Genomic DNA, 22,753 nt, shown 5'->3' with positions numbered 1-22,753 from the left:
TAGGAACCCCAGTTTTTAAGTTAACAAAATATTGATATTCACAATTGTTTATTCTCTTTTAATACAACAGTTGTTCCACAAATATAGTCACCATGTCTATAGTTGTAATGCATCAGTTTGTTTCAAACTTAAAATCAAAGAATGAACATACAAGATCTAAAGCTGCTAAAGATCTTTATGTCTATGTTAAGACTGATCTTCGGGAGGCAAGCCCTGAAGAGATAAATAATTTTTTAGATGAGATTAATCATCATATATTTGAAATGGTGTCTAGTAGTGATGCCAATGAAAAAAAAGGTGGTATATTGGCAATTGGTAAGTTAAGTGAAAATTATTACAATTAATTGTGTAATTATATTCATCATATTCATTAGTTTGTCTTATTGGTGCTGAGCTGGGTAATATGTCAACTAGAATTACTAGATTTGCAAATTATCTTAGAAACCAATTGCCATCAAATGATGTTAGTATTATGGAACTTGTTGCTAAAACTATGGCAAATCTTGCTCTAGCTTCAGGTCCAACAGCCTCTCAATATGTTCAGTTTGAGGTGAAAAAGTCATTAGAATGGCTCAGTGGAGACAGAGTTGAAGTAATATTTAAAACAATGTTGCCTCTATACATCTTTTCTTACAATATCTGATTTTTTAGTCAAAACGACATGCCGCTGTGCTAGTCTTAAAGGAACTAGCTACTGCATTACCTACCTGTTTTTACCAACTGGTATCACAATTTTTTGAATCAATTTTTTGTGCCATACAAGACCCTAAACAAGCTATTCGTGAAGCAGCAACTGAAGCTCTGAGGGCAGCTTTAGTTGTGACGGCTCAGAGAGAAAATGCCAAGAAAAATCAGAAAGATGCATATTCATGGTTAAAGATTTATTTTTTATCTGGTAGATACAGTTACACTTAATTTTATTTTAGGTATAAACAGTGCTATGATAAGTCTGGAAGTTTTTTAAGTGTTGACCGTGGTGAGAGAGTTAGAGATGAAAAAGTCCATGGGTCCTTGCTTATTTTAAATGAACTACTTCACTGTGCTAATGCTTCCTGGGAAAGAAAATATATTGCTCTTCAAGAGAGTACTGATCCTAAACCATCTTTAGAAAACGAAGACTTTAGCTTTAATAGACCACCTTTTATGTATCCAATTCATACAAAAAAGAAATCAGATGATACAATATTAACAGCTCTGGCTCCAGGAAAACCTATAATTTTAGAATCATCAATATGTCGACAGCTAGTTGCTGAAAATTTTAAATATATTTGCATAGATGTTTTAGCTCAAAGATTTTTAAGAGTAAATTTTGTTCAACAAACTTTGTTAACAATTCTACCCAGGTTGGCTGCTTTTGATAAGAAAAGTTTTGTTGAAGGGCATTTACCTAATGCAATGAATCATTTATTTGTAATACTGAAAGGAAGAGAAAAGGATAGGAACACAGCTTTTATAACCATAGGTATTTGTTCATATAATTTTAGTTAATATAGGAATTACTACACATACATATTTATTTTAAGGTTTGATCGCTGTTGCTGTAGAAGAGAAGATAGAACCTTATGTTGATCGTATAATGGAATTAATAAAAGGAGCTTTACCAAAAAGCGAAACACCTAGTAAAAGGCGTCCTGTCATCGATAGTTGCGTATTTAAATGTATAACATTTTTGGCAACAGCTCTGAAGAGACATGATAAGATGGATATTCCAAATATGTTGGAACAAATTCTTGCAACAGCTTTAAGTCCATCCTTAACAATTTGTTTAAGGGAACTGGCTAAAAAAGTACCTGTTCACAAGGACAGAATTAGTTTAGGTTTATTAAAGATGTTATCTTGTATTCTTTTAAATAAACCATTATTACATCCTGGTATGCCCAGAAACTTAAATGCTAACTTTGCTTCCATGGGAATTGATACAAATGACACCCAGTTAATTGTGTTAGCACTGCATACACTTGGAACGTTTGATTTTGAAGGTCAGAGGCTGTTACCATTTGTCCAAAGGTGTGCCAAGCACTTTTTAGTGCATGAGGTGAAAGAAATTAGGATTGAAGCAGTACGAACTACCAGTAGACTATTACGTCATGCTATAAATTGTAGTGATAAATATCAGAGTGATACCGTTGCTAGAACTGTGGCAGATGTTTTACAAAAATTGTTAAGTAAGCAGCATATTTTTTATTACATTATTTAATGGTTAATATCAGGGATAAGCATGCATTGCCAAGAAAATGAAAATGACCATGAAATTACAGCATTTTTAATAATTTTTAATTTTCTTCCCAAATAACAATTTAATAAAGGGTTGTATTTTTACAGTGGTTATGATTTTTTAACCATGTTAAATTATTTTGTTAAAATTTAACAAAAATTATAATAAAAATAAAAACAAAATTACTTTTTGATTTTAATAATTGCTTTTGCTGTGCAGGCACAAAAATAAAAAAGATCCCAAATTTTAAAATTGTTTTTAATAACACAAAAATGTTTCTAGATAGAGCTAAGTTAATTCACAAAAATTCTGTGTGGGTCCCATGTCCAGAATCAGAGATGAGTACATAAAAAATCTACCAGTCACCGCTAATTGTTTATCATGTTTGTTACACAAATTATACAATTTTAAAACATTTTATTATATTTTTCTTTGAACTTTAGAGCTATATATTCTCATATTTCTTTTCAAATACGCCACACTTTGACTTTGAATTTTGAATTAAGATACAAAAGTTTGTTTTTTCTATAAATAAATTGATAATAACCCATATTCCCCATTTTTTTTTCAAAATAAATAATAGAAATAAAAGAGAAATTGAGTCAAATATATATGGAAGTATTTTTTATATTTTAGGTGTCGGGCTTACAGACAGTGAAGCACAAGTACGTTATGGAGTTTTAACATCTTTAGATTCTACATTCGATCATCACTTGTCTCAATCAGAGACTCTTGAAGGACTTTGTATGGCACTCGAAGATGAAGAATTTAAAATAAGAGAAGTATATATCTGAAACATTATATTTTAAAAGTTAAACATTGTTTATAAATTTTTTTCAGGTAGCTTTGTTTACCATAGGACGTTTAAGTTGTATGAATCCTGCCTATATCATGCCAAGTTTAAGGAGAGTTCTGGTTCAGTTGTTGACTGAAGTAGAACACTCAGGAAGTGGCAGAAATAAGGAACAGGCAGCCACTCTCTTAGATCATTTAGTTGTTAGAGGGCCCAGGTTGATTCGTCCATATATGGAACCAATTTTACATGTAAAATTTCATTTATTATTTGTATTGAAGTTATATGCAAATATATCATTTTTAGGTACTTGTTCCTAAGTTAAAAGAACCCGAACCGAATCCTGGTGTTGTATTATCTGCTCTCTATACAATTGGTGACTTAGCAGAGGTGACTGGAGGGGATTCAGAGCTACAAATTTGGATGAAGGATCTTATGGTATTTATTCACTCTTATAATAAACAAGAACCAACCATTCAAGTTGGATTTTTAGGGAATTTTGTTAGATATTCTTGGTGATGCTTCAGCTCCAGATAAAAGATTTGCAGCCTTAGTTACATTGGGTCAGTTAGTAGGTGCAACAGGACATGTAGTCAGACCTTACAACAAGTATCCAGTTTTGCTCGATGTATTAATAAATTTCTTAAAAACGGAGCAACATCCTTATATAAGAAGAGAAACAATTAGAGTTCTAGGTCTTCTGGGTTTGTAAACTTGAACTAATATAATGGTATAAAGAAACTAGTAGCTTCACTTCTCGCCAAATCCTTTTATATTTTTTTCTGACATATTCTATGACTTGTTTTCGCTACGAGGTACCTACAGACAGTGGCGGCGCGTGGTACAATACTTTAGGGATGCATAACCTTAGAAATAGAAGCTGTCAGGCAACCAAATCCAAAAATTACTTTTTTGGACTATCAATTTGTTAATCTAATCTAGGGCTGTAAATTAAAGTTTTTTTTTTACTACAAACCCCGTCTACTAAAGTTTTTTGTATTTATATATAGCACGCTAAGCTTTAATAAAGCCGGGTTGACACAGTCAAAGTCTACTGGGCCCAAGGCAACCTGATGCTGCCATTATAAATATACCGGGTGCGTCTCAAAAGTGGCTCACCCCTATAACTTTTTATTTTTTCAGAAAAAAACAATGATATTTGGTATGTTAGTATATGACATAAATTGGGATTGAGTATTCAATTGTTTTCGGTCACTTCCGGTTTCACCGGAAATGACTACAACTTTTGATTTTTAAATGGCACCCTCGGTATTTTTTTACTTTATTCGATAGAAAATGACACTCTGAATAAAATTATTATTATTATTATTATTTATTTATCAACGGACAATAATTGCCCAATATAAAAAAATTACAGTGACAGAAAATAGTAAATAGTAAAATAGCTAAACCTAACCTTAACATTAACATATCACAAAGTTAAAGTTTTATTAATTAGATTTAAAAGTCTAACAAACAGTGACATATCATGTGTGAAAATGACATATCATATGTGAACTTTTGACATTTTTACTTAAAAAATCGTATTTTAAATTTTAATCTAGAGTACCATGACTGTGTTGAAAACACTCATTTTTAATCAAGGAGCCTCGGTATGATACATTTAATTGTCTAATGTTTTTTGTGTCTTGTCCTGGCCAGTTAAAAGATGCCCATATCGTATTTTTAATCATATCTCAATTTTTTCAAATGGAACAAGGGTGGCTCATTAGCATAATTGGAAAGAGCATTTTTTATGAATAATTTGATACCACACACTTGGTATTTCGAGTCAAATTGTCGTTAATGAACCCTATGTTACAATTTGAAATAAACCATATGCAAAAATGTCGAAAGTTGACGTATGATATGTCGTTCTATTCAGAGTGTCATTTTCTATCGAATACAGTAAAAATATACCGAGGGTGCTATTTAAAAATCAAAAGTTGTAGTCATTTCCGGTGAAACTTGACCGAAAATAATTGAATACGTCAATCAATCTTAATTTATGTCATATACTAACATACCAAATCTAGTTTTTCTATCTGAAAAAATAAAATGTTAAAGGGGTGAGCCACTTTTGAGACGCACCCGGTATAAATGTTGCCCCCCTCTTATTTCTACACTCTTTGTATGGTTTCAACGGTTTTATAAAAGTCGAGTTGGACAGCTTCGTAGCATCCAAGTAAGTTGGCAGGCAGCCTACTTGACTTAAGTGAGCCCCGGCTCTGGTGCTGCACCCGTGCAGTGCACGGATTATATGTGCACACGGGCCAGCTAAATACTTAGAATGACCTTATAGTGTCCCGGGGGACATATTTGATTAAAATATTAAACAGAAACATTCTGTATTTTAAAGAAGAAAAAGATTAAACGGCTCAGCCCTCAACAACTCGTAACCGTATACACCAGTGTACACTAGTGTAGGTGTGGTTGCGTGAGTGTGTGAGTGTGCATGTCTGTACTGGTGTATATGGTTACGAGTTGTTGAGGGCTGAGCCGTTTAATCGTTTTCTTCTTTTTTATACATTTCCCTCTCTATTTCTTTCTTGTTCATATTGTGTATTTTATTTGGAATTTACCTATTATAAGATCTAAACTTGGTAACTATAATTCATAAGAGAAATATAAAATAACTAATGTACTAAAATGTACTCACTTAGCTTTAAAAATGAATTAACTAAATTATGTTTTAAACACTATATGAGTTACAGAAGACACAAACACAGCTACAATAAACACACAATTGCATTACACAATAACGCACTCATTTCATCAGTCCAACTCTGTACTGTGGCGTAACACTCGAACCTCACAGCTCGATTGCATCCTCGCTGGCACCGCGCCTTTTTCTGTCAACAATCTGCCGAGTTTTATCAATGAATATTTGAAGTGTAACGCTGTCGTTCTCCTTATACTAGGGTAATGTTGAATATTGACTTTTTTATTAATTTTATTTTAGGCGCATTGGATCCATATAAACATAAAATGTATAGGGGCGAAATAGATTATCAACCTGAGGCTCCAACTTTGATACCAATGCCTGACAAGAATGTTGGGGAGGATAGTGATCTCACATCAAGTGAAATGTTAGTCAACATGAGCTCAAGCACCTTAGAAGAATATTATTTAGGTTTACCCAGTGTATAACTTCAATTATTTGTTATTAACTTATTTTCTTTTCTAGCAATGACAATAGCAACTCTTTTAAAAATTATTAAAGACCCTACATTATCACAGTACCATACCATGGTTGTACAAGCTATAACGTTTACATTCAAGAGTTTAGGAATTAAATGTGTACCATATATATCCCAGGTAAAATTATTATCAATTTTTTACTGTACTAGTTTATTTATTTTTTGGATATTTCCAGGTTCTTCCTAGTTTGTTAAATGTAGTTCGAACAGCTGATATAAATTTTAAAGAATTTCTATTTCAACAGCTGGCACAGTTGATTGCTATAGTAAAGCAACACATCAGGAATTATTTAGATGATATATGCGATTTGATTAAAGAATTTTGGACAAATTATTCTATTCAAGGTAACAATTACATTACTATTAGATAATAAAAATTAAAATCAATAGATTTGTAATTAACCATTTTAAGTTATGACTAAAATAGATACTTTGCTAGTTTTAAAACTAACCAGCAATTTCGCAAACTAAGTAAACGCTGTTTGAGCTATTTGGAGGAATTCGCCCATTCTTGAAAAATAGCAGTGATTTTATGTTAGTTCACAAAAATAGCTGGTTTATATACTTCACAGGTAGTTTATAAAATCAATTTCTGTTCTTGTTAACGTAGAGTTTTTGGGTAGGTGGCTTATGGCAATATTATAAATTTAACTAGAGATGAGCAACAAATCGCAAACTGCAATTTAATCGCAGCGATTTTAAAATTGCAATCGCAACCTGCAATTGACTGTCATGGGAAACTGCTATTTGCGAATTTCAATTTATGCTACCAATATTACTATAGTTGCGATTTGCGATTTTACTACAATTTGCGATTTCTTCTACTTGCGAGTTTCATTGTAGGCAATCAATATTACTATAGTTGCGATTTTGCTGCGATTTGCGATTTTTTTGCGATTGTGATTTTGTAAACTAAGACCGTGAAACCTTCTCTCGGCGAGTTTTAAATTTTAGGAGTTGCAATTTGCGATTTTGTTGCAAATGTAATTTTGTGGTCCATTGAAGCATTTTACAGTAAATTGCGATTGAACAAATCTGGCCTCACTGCGTGATCAAAAATATTTTATCTAGATAGCTCATATTCTTTTATACAGGGTTTTTCAAAAAACATGTGCCATCTCTCGTGGGGAGATTCCTCACGAAAAGGGGACTCACGGAGACCAATTTGTCATCAGTGATTTACTAATAAAAAAAATTGTCTAACTGACAAAAAATGCTTAATGTTTCTGGAAGTATATCTCTACCCATCGTCGGAAGCAAAAATCACAGAGAACAAAGAAAAAGCTACTAAGAGATACGTCTACTAAAACCGTTGAACGTCAACGGTTTTTATAGACCATGGACCTATCGGACCTATGGTGATATAAGAAATAAATCGTATTTTTATGTGCGGAATCTCCCCACGAGAGATGGCACATGTTTTTTGAAACACCCTATACAAGCAACCAAAATGTTATATGTTTACGATAAGTATTTTGCCATGTGTATTATGAGTAGTTCAAATATACCAAACCTCAGTTGTATATATAAAATCTAAATATTATGTGTACTATTTTTTTTTATTTAGGTACAATTATTTTGCTACTGGAAAATATAGCTGAAGCTTTAGGAGCGGAATTCAAAGAATATCTACCTAGACTTATTCCTCAGATTTTGCGTGTTTTAAATCATGATACGTCAAAAGAGAGGCTCAATACAATAAGACTATTGAGTGCTTTACATAAGTTTGGAAACAATTTGGAGGATTATATGCATCTGATATTGCCGCCTATTGTTCGGTAATTACATACGTCAATTATTTAATTGTCCAAGTTATTTTATAAATATTGGTTGTAGGCTTATCGATGCGCCAGATTGTCCTGTTCCTGTATCGAAACAAGCTCTAGAAACTATAGATCAAATAGCAGAATCGATCGATTTATCCGATTATATCTCGCGTCTAACCCATCCTTTGGTGAGAACGATCGATAAAAATCCGGATCTACGAGACACAGCTCTGGATACTTTGTGTTCTCTGGTGACTCAGTTGGGCCGACGATTCCAAGTGTTTGTGCCGATGGTACAAAAAGTGGTTGCTAAACATAAGATTAATAATAGGAGGTGCAGTTTGTATTGATACTGCAAGATTTATTTACTAAATTTTGAAATTTCTAGATGGGAAACTTTGGTTTGTCAAATTCAGTCTGAAAGTACAATGGCTAGCGAACTTGACCTTCCAATTCCTCGCAGTCGGTAAGTAATTGAATTTAAAATTGTCATATTTTCCTAGGCATTGTCGTAATTTATTTTGATTATAGCATTGAATAAAAATAGTAATACAGGTTGAAACCGCGGCCTAATTCGTCGACCGGGACTTCTCAGGCCGATTGTGTACTTTTTGGGGAGTAGTTTTAGGAGAAAATTTTTATACCGTTCTCAGCCAGCTTTGATTGAAAAAATGACCCAAAAATCAGTTTTTTGCAAATATCTGCCAAAATATGCAGGTTATAAAAATTTTCTTGGAATAAAAAACGAAGTTTACATACTTACCTACAAAAAAGGACCTTATAATTTTTACGTAGTTCGCGAGATATTCCGCCTTGAAGATCCCTGAATTTTCTCTACAAGTCTTAACGCTCCGAAGATAGATTTCATAAGCGTATCATTGATTGATAGGACAAATTGTTAATAACTTGGTTAAAATTTAATATTTTTTGATGATTCAAAGTTCATTTAAAACGTAAAATCATTAGCTATCACATTTTGGAACTTGTTTGAATTGTCATATTTTATGATAATAAAAAAACCAGACAAATATTTCTTGGTAAAAAAATTTCAGATTTTTACAAACTTATTCATATTTTCACTAATAATAGCTTATTTGTCAAATTTTTTTAACAGTTGTTCTTAGAATCTCTTTAAGCGACTCAGAAAGGTTGAAGTATTTGTTTAATCACATTTTAATAAAAAACAATTATTTGTGAATGACAACAACAACACGATATTATACAAAATAATGACTGACATTAGGATAATTGTCAAATAATAAAGGATAACATTGCTGAACACGGCGCAATGTGACCAACATAGCGATAATAAAATTCGGTTTACACTAATTTTTGGAGCTTTAATCTAAATAAAATATCTGTTACAATAATTTGCCCTATAAAGTAAAATGAAGAGCTGCTCGGTATCTTAATTATACAACAAATTTAAACATTTTTGCCAAAATTCAATTTAGTCAGGTTTAGCGATATTACGTTAGCCTGGTACCCAGCCTGGTACTGGTACTGAGCACCCAACGCTCACCCAACGTATTTAGAGCACACACATAATCTCACACTAGTTTAGAATTGACCTCCATGGAACCGAGTGCCTTTAGCGTTGCTTGGCCGTCTTGGAAGATGGCGGTGTTCTTTGCTACCTATTATTTCTGCTACACAATAGTGGATTCCCGTTAATTCCGCCTGGAAAATTGTGACATCCTGGGTTTACCTTGCAAAGATATTCCTTGCTTCGGCCCTACTATTCGTGCTCCTACACCTTCCGATGTGCTTGAGCCGTCTGTATACCAGGTTTCCTCGGCTTGAACGGGTACACGTTTTATCCAGTCTTCCCTTTCTGGTATTGTTATGTTAAATTTGTTGTTAAAGCTATCCCTTGTAGCTGTTGTATCTAAATACATTGTCTGCTTTCAGCTCTTCGATTAGCTTCTGATTTTTAGCACTACGCGTCTAGCTATGTGCTGATGACCGTGAATTAACCTGTGCATGACAAGTGGTTTGCCTTGCATGATGTGTAGTGGTGGTAAGTTCAACAAAACTTCCATCGCATTTGTGGGGGTGATTTTCATGGCTCCCGTTACACACAGGCAAACAAGCCTTTGTACACCACCGGCACCGACCCGTTGGTTATCATGGATCTTACAACTCTTGTGTTTAACCATAGAGTAATTTTAGGGTTAAGCGAACCACAATAGGCCCTCGCGGCCTCAGTGGAGGGTCCCACCTGGGACTCACTCTTAGTAAAATACAAAAGGGTTAAGCTTCAGTTTTTTTTTTCATACATCCTTCTGCTCCTACCTAAAGAGATAGCAGCCTTGTGTGTTGCTTTCGATATGTGCGTATTCTATGTGAGCCTTTTTTATTTGATCAAAATATACCTCAAGATATGTTGTTTCTTTGGTAAATGCAATTTCTGTTTCTCCTAGCGTCCGTTGTTTAAGGTCTTTTGGTGCTATCTTTTTTGTAAAGTTGACAATTTGTTTCCTGAGTATTGACTGTAAATCTGTTTTGTTTACACCACTTGTCTGCTTTATTATATGTTATGGCCCCAGGGGTCTCTGCATCCCAGCAAATTTACCTCTGACCGCAATTACAATGCCGTCTACATATCCTAGGCAATAAAAGTCTTGTGTGGACAATTCGTTGAAGAGGTCATGTACCAAGGTTGCCCAAAGTAGAGGAGATAAAACTCCTCCCTGTGAACAACCTCCATCCACTACTGCTTGTGTTCTAAGGCGGCCTTTATCAATCTTCATACTACTGCAGGTGTACCTCTTCTACTCATTGCATTTACTAATGAGTTGGTAGTAGAATGCTCCCTCAATATCTAAAAAAATTAGGATAGTTGACATACAAGTAACATACCAGTAAGGTACGATTTCTAATTTAACGTTCCGCGCCATTATAAAGACACATGCACTGTTGTATTACTATTGTGCCCAATTTCCATTCACCCAGGTTACTTAAGGAGTTAAATACAGTATGTTAACTTTTTGTAGGAATAGAAAAAATAGAGGAGAAGTAGGTTTATCGACTGATAGTTCAACAATGCCACAAAGAATGAAAATGTCGGAGCAGAATTTGCAACAAGCCTGGATACCACTTAGGAGAGTTTCTAAAGTAATACATTAGAACCTTATAAGTAGTATATTTATTTCTTCGTATTATTTCAGGATGATTGGCTTGAATGGTTAAAGAGACTGAGCCTAGAATTTCTTAAAGAATCACCAATACCCTCTATAAAGTCTTGTTCACAACTAGCTCAAATTTATTCTCAGTTACCGAGGGATCTTTTCAATGCGGCTTTCGTCAGTTGTTGGACTGAGTTAAGTGATAATATGCAAAAGGAATTAATTGGTAAACAGCTTATTATGTTAACTAAGGAACATTTTAGTTCAGTATAATTTTATAGGTTGTTTGGAACAAGCTTTGACAGTACCGGATGTACCAGAAATAACACAAACTATATTAAATTTGGCTGAATTCATGGAACATTGTGATAAAGGACCCCTTCCTTTAGACGGTCGTTTGCTTGGTGAGCAGGCAATGCACTGCAGGTATATTGTATTCCTGATTAATTAAAAAAATAAACTCAAAAAAATAATTATTCCAGAGCATATGCAAAAGCTTTACATTATAAAGAGGAGGATTTTTTACGGACAAATGTGAAAGTTAATCACGTTATTGAATCTTTAATTTCTATAAATAATAAGCTCCAACAAAAAGAGGCAGCTGAGGGTTTACTTCAGCATGTCATGAGACAAGCTGGTGAAGTTCAAGTTCAAGTAAGGAAATAGTTTAGTATCGAAAGATACAATCGTGTAGTATCGACCGATACAAGATTTTTTATTTATATTTATAGGTAAGATGGTATGAAAAACTTCATAACTGGGACAAAGCTTTGGGTCTTTATGTAGAAAAATTGAAAACTGATCCAGTTGATCAAGATGCATGTTTAGGTCAAATGAGGTAATGTTTTATCTATTAATTAAATACCTACTTCAACAAATTAAACTCTGTAGACTCTTTCTTAACATCCATTATTTTACAGATGTTTAGAAGCTTTAGGTGAATGGGGACAACTTCATGATTTTGTAGAAAGCCGGTTCAATCATTTGAACGATGACAACAAACAAAAAGCTTGTCGATTAGCGTTAGCTTCTTCTTTTGGTTTACATAATTTTGGATCTATGGAAAAGTATATTTATCTTATTTAAATTGTATTGGTAAACTGTAAATTAATTTTTTATTTAGATATATTAATGTCATTCCTCAAGATACGCAAGATGGTTCGTTTTATCGCGCTGTGCTGGCAATACATAAAGACCAATTTAAATTGGCTCAAGACTTTATTGATATTACTAGAGACATGATCGATACTGAATTGACAGCTATGGCTGGTGAAAGCTATCAGAGAGCTTATGGGGCAATGGTTCAAGTGCAGATGTTAAGTGAACTGGAAGAGGTAAATATAAATTTTACATCTTTTTTTTTGTTTCATTCAATATATAAGGTGTCAAACTTGTAAAACTTAATTTTTTTTATGAATAACTTAGTAATCTTTTATCCGATCTTGTTTTTAAAGGAAGAAACTTTTTAAAGGAAGTTGTGATATCGAAAAATGTACGGGAAAATCCTCTTACTTTTAAAAAAGAATCGTTTTATCAATATTTTCACATTTTATTGAACTTTTTTAGGTAATGCAATATAAACTTGTCCCTGAAAGAAGAGACATTTTAAAACAAATGTGGTGGCAAAGGTTACAGTCTGGACAAAGACTTGTGGAAGACTGGCAAAAAATTATTCAGGTTCATTCTTTAGTTCTACAGCCACATGAAGATGTACAGACGTGGCTTAAATATGCTTCTTTGTGTAGGAAAAATGGCTCTTTAGTTAGTATAAACAAAATTTAGCAATAAAGATATACTTATATGTTTTGCTTACAGAAATTGTCCCATAAAACATTATTAATGCTTCTTGAATATGATCCTGAGTCTTATCTAGATAAACCTTTACCTGTAACTCAACCTCACGTAACATTTGCTTATTGCAAGCACCTTTGGCAAGTGGATCAGAAGAAAAGAGCTTATGATCAGTTACAAATGTTTTTGAAGTCTTATGTAAAAATGGAAGGAATCGACAGTAGTTTAGAAGAAAGACAGAGATTATTAGCCAGGTATGTAAACAAAGGTGTTTGAAGGCATTTGTAACATGTTTTATTTTTAGGTGTTACCTAAAATTAGGATCATGGCAAGAAAATCTCGAAGGTATTACCGCGAGTTCAATTAGGTCTGTTTTAAAATGCTACGAAAAGGCGACTGAATTTGATAAGGATTGGTACAAAGCCTGGCATTCTTGGGCTTACATTAATTTTGAAACTGTCCTTTTGTACAAGCATAAACAAGATAAGGAAGGAGACAATCTAGCTAGCAAACCAGATGGGGGCTACCAAGATATTGATATGAATGAACATGCCGTTTTGGCAGTTAAAGGTTTTTTCAAGTAAGTACTTTGCAATATGCAGTCTTAAGCTTGATTTTCATGTATCCGTTGTCCGACGATACGTTGATACGATATTAAATTAAAAAGATAATTATAAAGACTTTGATTGGTTAGAAAATAACGCAGTTTTTAAATTTATTGCATTTTCATGCCTCCGTTTATCGGATATACGTTGGTGTTATTTTATATTTTCGTTTCCATAACGATTTTGCTATTTTACTTATATTTTTATTAAGGTCTAATTAAATTTGTCAAAAACGGGCTTTGTTGACGGGCTGAAGTAAAATATTTACAGATGAAAAGTGGCGCGAAAACGCTATGACCAATCAGAGCACCGTCGGACCATCGTATCAACGAATCAACGTATAACGGATGCATGAAAATCAAGCCTTAAAGCCGGAGTCTCATGCATCCGAAATCCGATGACACGACGATCCGACGGTGCTCCTATTGGTCGAAATATTTTGACACCAATTTTTATTCTATATTTTTAACTAATCGTCCGACAGCGTATAAAGTTAAATTTTGTTTAACTTTTGTACGATATCGTGTGTTTTTTAACCTCACTTTTTTTGAAAACATTGGTTTTTAAAATCAAGTTTAGTGGGAAGTGGGCAATTTCGGGATATTTGGCGAGGAAGTTATTTTTATAAGTGTTTCTCCAATAATACATGGAATAATACATAATAATAATACATAGGAATGACAGGTCTAAATGTCAAAACTGTCAAATTTCGGAACGAACTTTCGGATGTATGTGACAGGTTTTTTTTATTTCACACGATAACTTCAAATTTCGGATGTCGTATCATCGGATTTCGGATGCATGAGACTCCGGCTTAGACATCGTGCACACTGACTAATTGGAACATTGGAACGTACAAACCGGGCGGCGCGGTTTCAAAACGGCGACGTCAACGAATCGTTGTTGTATTTTTCTTATTGCTTATAGGTTTTTAAATACAAGTTATTAAAAACAAGACATACAAGAAATTAAAAAACGATTGTAAAATGCTCAAACGTTTACCACTTTTGGTAAAAATAAGTTGAACCGAGTTTGTGCTAGACAGTGGTTGCGCTATAACTCTGAATTCAAAAATCAATATCTCGAAATCCATTAGCAATAATTGATTGTAGTTTAAAAAAAAACTTTCTTAACGTTTCTGCTATATTTTCTTCGCAGACAATATGTGAAAATATTTACAAATAAAAAAGTTACACATTATTAGTGGAAATTGCTATGCACTAAAAGTAAATAGACGCGTTTTTTAAACTTCTTGAACAGAAAAGAAACAAACTTGTGGAATTTTTCTCATTTAAACATGTTGTCAAAGATCCGAACTTCAATATAAAATCAGAAAGTTTCAATATCTAAAATAGTTTTTGAGCTATCGCGTATTATGTGTTAAAAAGTTGAGTTTTCAAATTACCGCGATTACTGACGTTTTTTCATTATAAAATAGTCACCCTAACGATATTCTATAACTCGATTTCAGATGCCTAGAAACATATCGAGTGATTTTATGCAGTTATCTTTTTTAAGATTAGACTTAAAAATAAGCGCCTTTCGACAGTGACTTACTACACTAGACAGGGAAAGGCGTACTTGTATCTCTGAGAAATGTGGCAACGCCGCAACATCACACCGTCGCATTTTTCTTACGCCGACTTATTAAAATCCCTAAGCGATTCACTTCCACACAGGTAAATACCAATCAGAAAGTAAAAGTTGCCGGCGTGGTATACGAATAGTGCTGTTCACACTGTATGTCACATTTATCGTCAGGAATTTCGAACAAGTAAATGAGTTTATACCCTGCTGGCAAGAGAAACTTTTTGTCGGCGTTTACATGTATAGGAGTGAATCGCTATGGCAATCTAGTAAGTCGGAGAGAGCAAAAATACGAACTATTTATTACATAGTCACTTAATTTGACGCTAGATTCCATGCGCTTAGGAAAATACTTGCCTTCTGTCTTTATTCAGTACATCTTATTTTACTAAGCGTGTTGACTGTACTCTTCGTACACACGAAAATTGGCACCCAAGACCAGAAATGCCGACCCTTAAATATCTTTTTAAAAATTTTAGAGCACAAGTTTACCATTTAATGCATATACAGGGTCCGGCAATCGTGCGTCGGGCATAGCTCCTAGAATAAAAACTTCTGAATTTTGTTAAAGTGCACCTACACAGTATGTACGAGGATATATTTCAGGAAAATATTTTAACTTCTATAAGATGGCTCAAAAAATTATGAGAGGATCGGGATGATTTTTTTTAAAATGGAACACACTGTATATTATTGCATTTTTGGCTGCCTTCACTTTACATAATCCTAAGATATGAGTAAATATATTTTGTTAGCTTCAGAGATATTAAGCCTTTAATTTCAGCCTTTCTTAAAAAAAATATTAAAAATACAAGAACTATCCTGAAATCAAAACTATAATAAAATATTTCCTTTAGATGGTCTATACTTACTTTGCTATAAATATCGTAATCTTAAATCATACAGGGTATTCAAAATTCTACGCCAAACTTTCTAAAATATGAAATAAATTTTCTTTGCTTTTTTAAATGTGTTAAAGTTTTAGTATTTGGGTTAGGTAACACCCTGTATATTCTTTTTTATTAGATGGAGAGTTAAAAATTAACATTTTTTCCATTTAAAGTATTTCAAAATATATAATGGTTTCGCAGATCCACGCAGTATTATTTCATATGGCTCTGAAATACTTTACATACAAAAAATGCTCTTTTTTTAATTCTCCATCTATTGAAAATATAATATACAGGGTATTCCATTAAAAAAAAACGAAAAAATTTTTATATTTTGGAAAGTTTAGCGTAGAATTTTGAACATCCTGTATGATTTACAATTATCATATTTATAGCAAAGTAAGTAGAGACCATCTAATGTAAAAACCTAGTATAGTTTTGATTTCAGTACATCTATTGTATTTTTAAAGGCTGAAAAAAAATATATTTTTTATTTATTTATTAACATCTCTGAAACTATCGAAATGTATTTATTCATATCTTAGGATTATGTAAAGTGATCTGAAAGGAAGCCAAAAATTCAATAATATACAGGGTGTTCCGTTTAAAAAAATATCCCGTTCCACTCACACTTTTTTGAGCCACTCTAAGCTAAAATATTTTCCTGAAATACATCCTAGTATACATATACTTCAAGTTTCCACTTAAAGAAAATTCCCGAGTTTTTTTATTCTAGGAGCTACAGATGTCCGACGCACTATTGCCGGACCCTGTATATATTATACTTGAGATTGTATAGAATAATACTAAAATTTATGTTAATTTTTAGATCGATTTATTTATCTAAAGGAAGTTCTTTGCAAGACACTTTGCGATTACTCACTCTTTGGTTTGAATATGGCCATTTAGATCAAGTTTCAAACGCTATATCTGATGGTATCAAAATGGTGGATAAGAACACATGGTTGCAAGTTATTCCACAGTTAATAGCTCGCATCGACACAAATCGTCTGTTAGTTCCTAAACTTATAAATGACCTTTTAGTAGATATAGGAAAAATTCATCCTCAAGTAAGATATTAAATATTTTGCGAAGAAACTTAAAAAATATTTTTGTATTTTATATTTAGGCTCTAGTCTATCCCTTAACTGTCGCTTCAAAAAGCAGTTCGCCTATAAGGAGAAACGCGGCAGATAAAATATTAAAATCGATGAGTGAACATTCGCCTACACTTGTCAGACAAGCTATAATGGCTTCAGATGAACTGATCAGAGTGGCCATTTTATGGCACGAAATGTGGCACGAAGGGCTAGAAGAAGCTTCTAGGTAATATAAATTATGAATATTAAAATATGTGATAAGAGATTTATATTTTTGGATAGATTGTATTTCGGCGAAAAGAATACTGATGGTATGCTTCGAATTTTGGAGCCTCTACATCGGATGATGGCTAGAGGTCCGCAGACGCTGAAAGAAACTAGTTTTACTCAAGCTTATGGACGTGATTTAGGTGAAGCTCACGAGTGGTGCCAAAGATTTAAACAAACAGGTAATAATACTTATAGATATTTCAAAAGTTTTGTAAACAAGAAAATCTGTATGATTTTTTAATCTGTTGTGTCAACTAAACCGTGGCTTGTAACTAACATTTTAGTATTTTCTTATGAAGTTTTGAAATCTTCATGAATTATTTAACATTCTGTATAAAAAAAAGAAAGTAGGTATGGTCTATGTCATAATTGTTTTAAATTTTACTTTATTTTGTTATTAATTGTGTATTGGTAATTTTGGTACCTTCCGCGTATATATACAGGGTGGTCCGAACTGTATTCCGGAAACTTCGACAGCATATTGTGCAGATAAAAATATGTAAAATAGATCCTGTAAGTGTATGTCCTAAAATCATTAGTTTCGGAGATACAGAGTCAAAAAGTTTCATTTGTATTTCGATTTTTTCCAAATAATTTCTGAAGTAACGTCAATATTTGGATGAAAATTGGTATCTGTGAGTTTTTTGACGTGAGAAATTTGATTTTGATGTCAATATGACTCCAGTTTGTAGGGGGCGCCACCTACATGTAATTTAACTGTTTTGAAGAGTATTAACTTTTCTTTCATACCTGTATAAAACCACTGAGTGAATAAAATATACATTTCCGTGATTTTTTACGTAAAAAATGTCTCTTCGTAACAATCGCTGCGAGCAACCGTTCTCAAGATATTTAGAATAGGAGCAGTCGATACATGTCATTATTGACAAAAATAAACATGTTGAGTAGATAGTTATTTGACTGAAATGATAAATTTCGAAACTTTTTATTTGTTTAATTTAATCATCAAATTTTTCTTCGAAAAAATGATAATAAGTCTGTTGAACTTTTGACACAAAAACATTTCAAATTAGGGTTTCAGTCTAATAACTATGTAGTCAACATGTTTAATTTATGTCAATGATGACAGGTATTGATAATTTAGATTCCAAATATCTCGAGAACTATTACTCGCAGCGATTTTTACCAAGAGACTTTTTTACGTAAAAAACGTCGTAAATGTATATTCTTTTACTCAGTGGTTTTATACAGGTACGGACGAAAAGTTATTATTCTTCAAACCAGTTAAGAAATATGTAGGTGGCGCCCTCTACAAGTAGGAGTCATATTGACATTAAAATCAAATTTCTCATATCAAAAAAATTCCAAGCACCAATTTTTATCCAAATATTGGCGTTACCTCATAAATTATCTGGAAAAAATCGAAATAAAAATGAAACTTCTACATCCTGTATCTCCGATACTAAGCATTTTAGAACATACTTTTATACGAACTTTTTTACTTATTTTTGTCTGCAGAATATGCTGGCAAAGTTTCCTGAATACAATTCGGACCACCCTGTATATTTAAGTCCTTTAACGTGTTTCAAGCTGGCCAAAACATAATAAAAAATAGCCTGTTCAGCGAGAAAAGACGTATTCGACAGACAAAATCCACAAAATTTCGAAATGCACCTTTGAATTAAAATTTACAGTAGATAAAGCACGACCAAAGACATAGGTAAACGTATCGTTTGACATGTACCTTTGCGAAATTATGGTGATCATACGATGGCGAATAGCAGATATTTGGAATATCCTAATAAATGTTCGAAATTCTCCCTGTACTTGTCTCTTGTCTTGTTTTCTAGGCACTATGAATCCATATATTTCTCTCTTTTATTCTTTGCTTCTTTTTCTTCTTCCTCAAATCATCAAATTCCCAAATCATCAAATTTTCTGAAAATTCGTAAACATATTTACAGCTTTCACAAACGAAAAACGGGAATACAGACCACCAATTCAGAGTGAGTCACTACAAGAAACAACAGAAACGCATTTCAGCATTTCCTTAAGTTCTTAAGATTAATTTCTTAGGGTTAATGTTAAGCATAAGGTTAGGACTAATACACGAAGTATGACCCCATCATAAATGAAATTTGATATGTCGATAGATTGGACGAAGGCCAACTTGGTCGTGTACGACATGTGTCACTGTGACAGTTTTGACGTAAGAAACGTCAAAAGTTGATGTCGTCCGATCGCGACTGAAGTTGCTAGCTAGTTGCTGGCTATGTGAGCGACGGTGCACAAGGTCTGACCCTGCAAAGCTGGATACGACGTTTCGTTTACATCTTCATCAGGGTGGGACTAAGGATTTGATATGTAAGAAAAATTTGGGTCAATTTCGGCATAGTTGGGGACGGGCTACCGGATGATGCCCTCGACGTCTCGAACCGATGCCTCTAAATAGACGAAATCATCAAGTTTTCTTAATTGTTGGTCGATTGGAACCAAACTCGTCGCGTGGGTCGATTGGAACCATTCGGGTACCTCTACTCGAATGTAGTCTTCAGACGGACAGACTGTCATTTTAATACAAATTTTGGGAAAGTTTTTCTAACTCACTTTTTCAAACATATCCTTCAAGTCCTTCAATTTAATGGCTGTTAGTAAGAAGTTTCACAATTTTTCATAAAGTATCAACTGTTAGGAACTGTTAATTACAAGCATTGTTGTAAACAAACAGATCACTAAATAACAACCCACACCTAATTATAATCTGTGTATTTTTATTATTTCAGGAAATATAAGAGATTTGAACCAAGCTTGGGACCTTTACTATCACGTATTTAGGAGAATTTCTAGGCAGCTGCCTCAGTTAACCTCATTAGAGTTACATTATGTCTCGCCCAATTTATTGAAATGTCAAGATTTAGAGCTTGCAGTTCCCGGTAGTTACGCCCCTGGACAAGACATTGTTAGAATAGCATATTTCCACAGATCCTTAGAGGTAAACCTTTTTATATAAAGAACAAACGATAGTGTATTTATATTTATTGTTATTAGGTCATAACTTCAAAGCAGCGTCCCAGAAAGCTGGTAATTCGCGGTAGTAACGGTAAGGATTATATGTTCTTGCTTAAAGGTCACGAAGACCTTCGCCAAGATGAACGCGTTATGCAACTGTTTGGGTTAGTAAATACTTTGTTGTTGAAAGATCCGGAAACCTTCAGAAGAAATCTCACTATACAAAGATACGTTGTTATCCCTTTGAGTACCAAGTCAGGTCTCATTGGTTGGGTACCCCATTGTGACACCCTACATACTTTAATCAGAGATTACAGAGATAAGAAAAAGATCCTTTTGAATATTGAACATCGCATAATGTTACGTATGGCACCCGACTACGACCATTTAACAGTGATGCAAAAAGTGGAAGTATTTGAACACGCTTTAGAGCATACTCATGGAGACGATTTAGCCAAACTATTGTGGCTTAAGAGTCCTTCATCGGAGGTATGGTTTGAACGAAGAACGAATTACACCAGATCATTGGCTGTAATGTCAATGGTTGGCTATATCTTAGGTCTAGGTGACAGACATCCTTCAAATCTAATGTTGGACAGGCTCAGTGGAAAAATTCTTCATATTGACTTTGGCGATTGTTTTGAGGTAGCCATGGACAGAGAGAAATTCCCGGAAAAAATTCCATTTAGACTGACACGTATGTTGATCAATGCCATGGAGGTGACGGGCATTGAAGGCACCTACCGGCGAACGTGCGAGAGTGTAATGTCGGTACTTCATCGAAATAAAGATAGTTTAATGGCCGTACTAGAAGCTTTTGTCTATGACCCATTGCTCAATTGGCGACTTATTGAGACAAATCATAAAAAGTCGACAATGGGCGAAGTCGGTTCCTTTAGCACAGGAACCTCTCAAGATAACGACTTTATGGAATCACTTAGCATGCTAAACCGTAAATCTTTTGCTGAAATACCCAATGACGGTTCTCAGCCTGATACTGTTAGCAAAAAAGCTGTGATTATTATAAATAGGGTTAGGGATAAACTAACAGGCAAAGATTTCCATTCGGAAGAGATGCTTACTATTCAAAAACAAGTTGATCTGCTTATTCAACAAGCTACCAGTAATGAGAATTTATGCCAGTGCTATATCGGTTGGTGTCCATTTTGGTAATTCTGTACTCTATATTTAAGTGTAATTTTTTGATATGGCTATTCTTATGTTTATGAAACATTTTGTGCTAGTAAATATTAGCAAGTTTGACTGTTATTTTAAATATTCAGGGTGTGCCAAAAAGTCAGCAACAAATGGAATTTCTTTTATTCAGTTTTTTTAAGTTGATGCATATCCATATAAAATAGTTAGCATATCCAATAGAATATAAAGTAATTTTGACATGTCATGCGACACAGGCGCCAAACTACAGAAATGGTACAAATGCTTTAGACGTGTTAGATGACAACTTAACGGAAATTCGAAGAGAAAAATTGTTCAAAATTTGACTTTACGTCTGCTGACTGAGTTTCGTAAATACAGGGTACTACAAGAGAAACTTTTAGAAAATCAAACACTAATTACACATTCTCATAGCCACTTTATTAGGACTATCTGATAGTACTTTTAGATTTTCAAATTAATTGATAATTTGTGAGATACAGAGGCCAACTTAATTTTTTTAAATACGGACCTGCATTTTTTATTTCAGGTTTTGAAAGGACTCGGTCTCTGAGTATAATGATATGTCACACTATATACTTTTTTTTGTTTTGGGTACCTTAACAACAACAAAACTAGTTAATTATTATTTAAAATAATTTCAAGTACGACTCTGGTTTTTTAAATTATTTAATCTAATTATATTCATCGCAGCAATAGTGATCAGCGCTAATTAACATTGAATAAGGAAAATCGAGCCAATTCAAAGACTCAAATAAATAATATCTAGGTTAGCAATTTAGAAATATATGATTTTTAACTTTTTTTATTGTGAATTTGGAATCTCAGGGTACGATCTAATAATATTCATAATATTAATCATAGTTGTTATAAATAAATCAACTTCTATAAACTAGTTTCTAATGCTCTACATATTCAAAAGGGTTACCACCCTTCCTAATGCACAAATTTATTTTTTGTTCAATCTTGTTTATAGATCTTTGAACATAACTTTTTGTTATAGTTCCGAATGCATTTTATACTCTTTATTGTAAATGTTGAAATGTATTGATTTCACTTTTACAAATGACGCCAAGTAATACCCATTTAGTTATTGCATTTGATTTACCGTATTCAATGTTTTACCCCACGTCATTGTTAAGTTTTAAAGCTTATCAATATTGTAACGATGAATAGATTAAATCTTTTAAAAAAACAGAGCCGGACTTGAAATTAGTTTAAAAAATTATGTTCAAATGTACAAAACATAAAAAAAATATTAA

The 22,753-nt window shown here is 33.3% G+C and overlaps 1 protein-coding gene across 1 annotated transcript; it reads left to right on the top strand.

Annotated features, from left to right (window-relative positions):
* Positions 1 to 92: 92 nt before the first annotated feature.
* Positions 93 to 21,575, top strand: LOC115877853 (serine/threonine-protein kinase Tor). Its single transcript, XM_030894194.1, has 30 exons — positions 93 to 315; positions 375 to 592; positions 652 to 872; positions 927 to 1,462; positions 1,524 to 2,165; positions 2,852 to 2,997; positions 3,056 to 3,259; positions 3,315 to 3,446; positions 3,502 to 3,712; positions 5,971 to 6,141; positions 6,196 to 6,326; positions 6,385 to 6,553; positions 7,776 to 7,986; positions 8,045 to 8,308; positions 8,363 to 8,440; positions 10,971 to 11,091; positions 11,145 to 11,328; positions 11,384 to 11,528; positions 11,585 to 11,756; positions 11,834 to 11,940; positions 12,023 to 12,169; positions 12,226 to 12,436; positions 12,669 to 12,863; positions 12,918 to 13,147; positions 13,198 to 13,473; positions 16,805 to 17,045; positions 17,105 to 17,301; positions 17,358 to 17,524; positions 20,090 to 20,298; positions 20,355 to 21,575. Exons 1-30 carry the CDS (start codon positions 93 to 95, stop codon positions 21,486 to 21,488), a joined length of 7,293 nt encoding a protein of 2,430 aa, XP_030750054.1. The 3' UTR covers positions 21,489 to 21,575.
* Positions 21,576 to 22,753: the final 1,178 nt, after the last annotated feature.

This window comes from Sitophilus oryzae, unplaced genomic scaffold, assembly GCF_002938485.1.
Source record: "Sitophilus oryzae breed Bouriz unplaced genomic scaffold, Soryzae_2.0 scaffold_1499_pilon_pilon, whole genome shotgun sequence".
Classification (NCBI taxonomy): Eukaryota; Metazoa; Arthropoda; class Insecta; order Coleoptera; family Curculionidae; genus Sitophilus; species Sitophilus oryzae.
This window is presented reverse-complemented; position numbering and strand designations above follow the sequence as displayed.

Excerpts from the sequence above, each read along its gene's own strand:
- LOC115877853 (XM_030894194.1), top strand. The coding sequence starts at position 93 with ATGTCTATAGTTGTAATGCATCAGTTTGTTTCAAACTTAAAATCAAAG. Across the intron at positions 8,309-8,362 it reads CATAAGATTAATAATAGGAG|ATGGGAAACTTTGGTTTGTC; the intron begins GTGCAGTTTGTA and ends TGAAATTTCTAG. Across the intron at positions 13,148-13,197 it reads AGACAGAGATTATTAGCCAG|GTGTTACCTAAAATTAGGAT; the intron begins GTATGTAAACAA and ends TTTTATTTTTAG.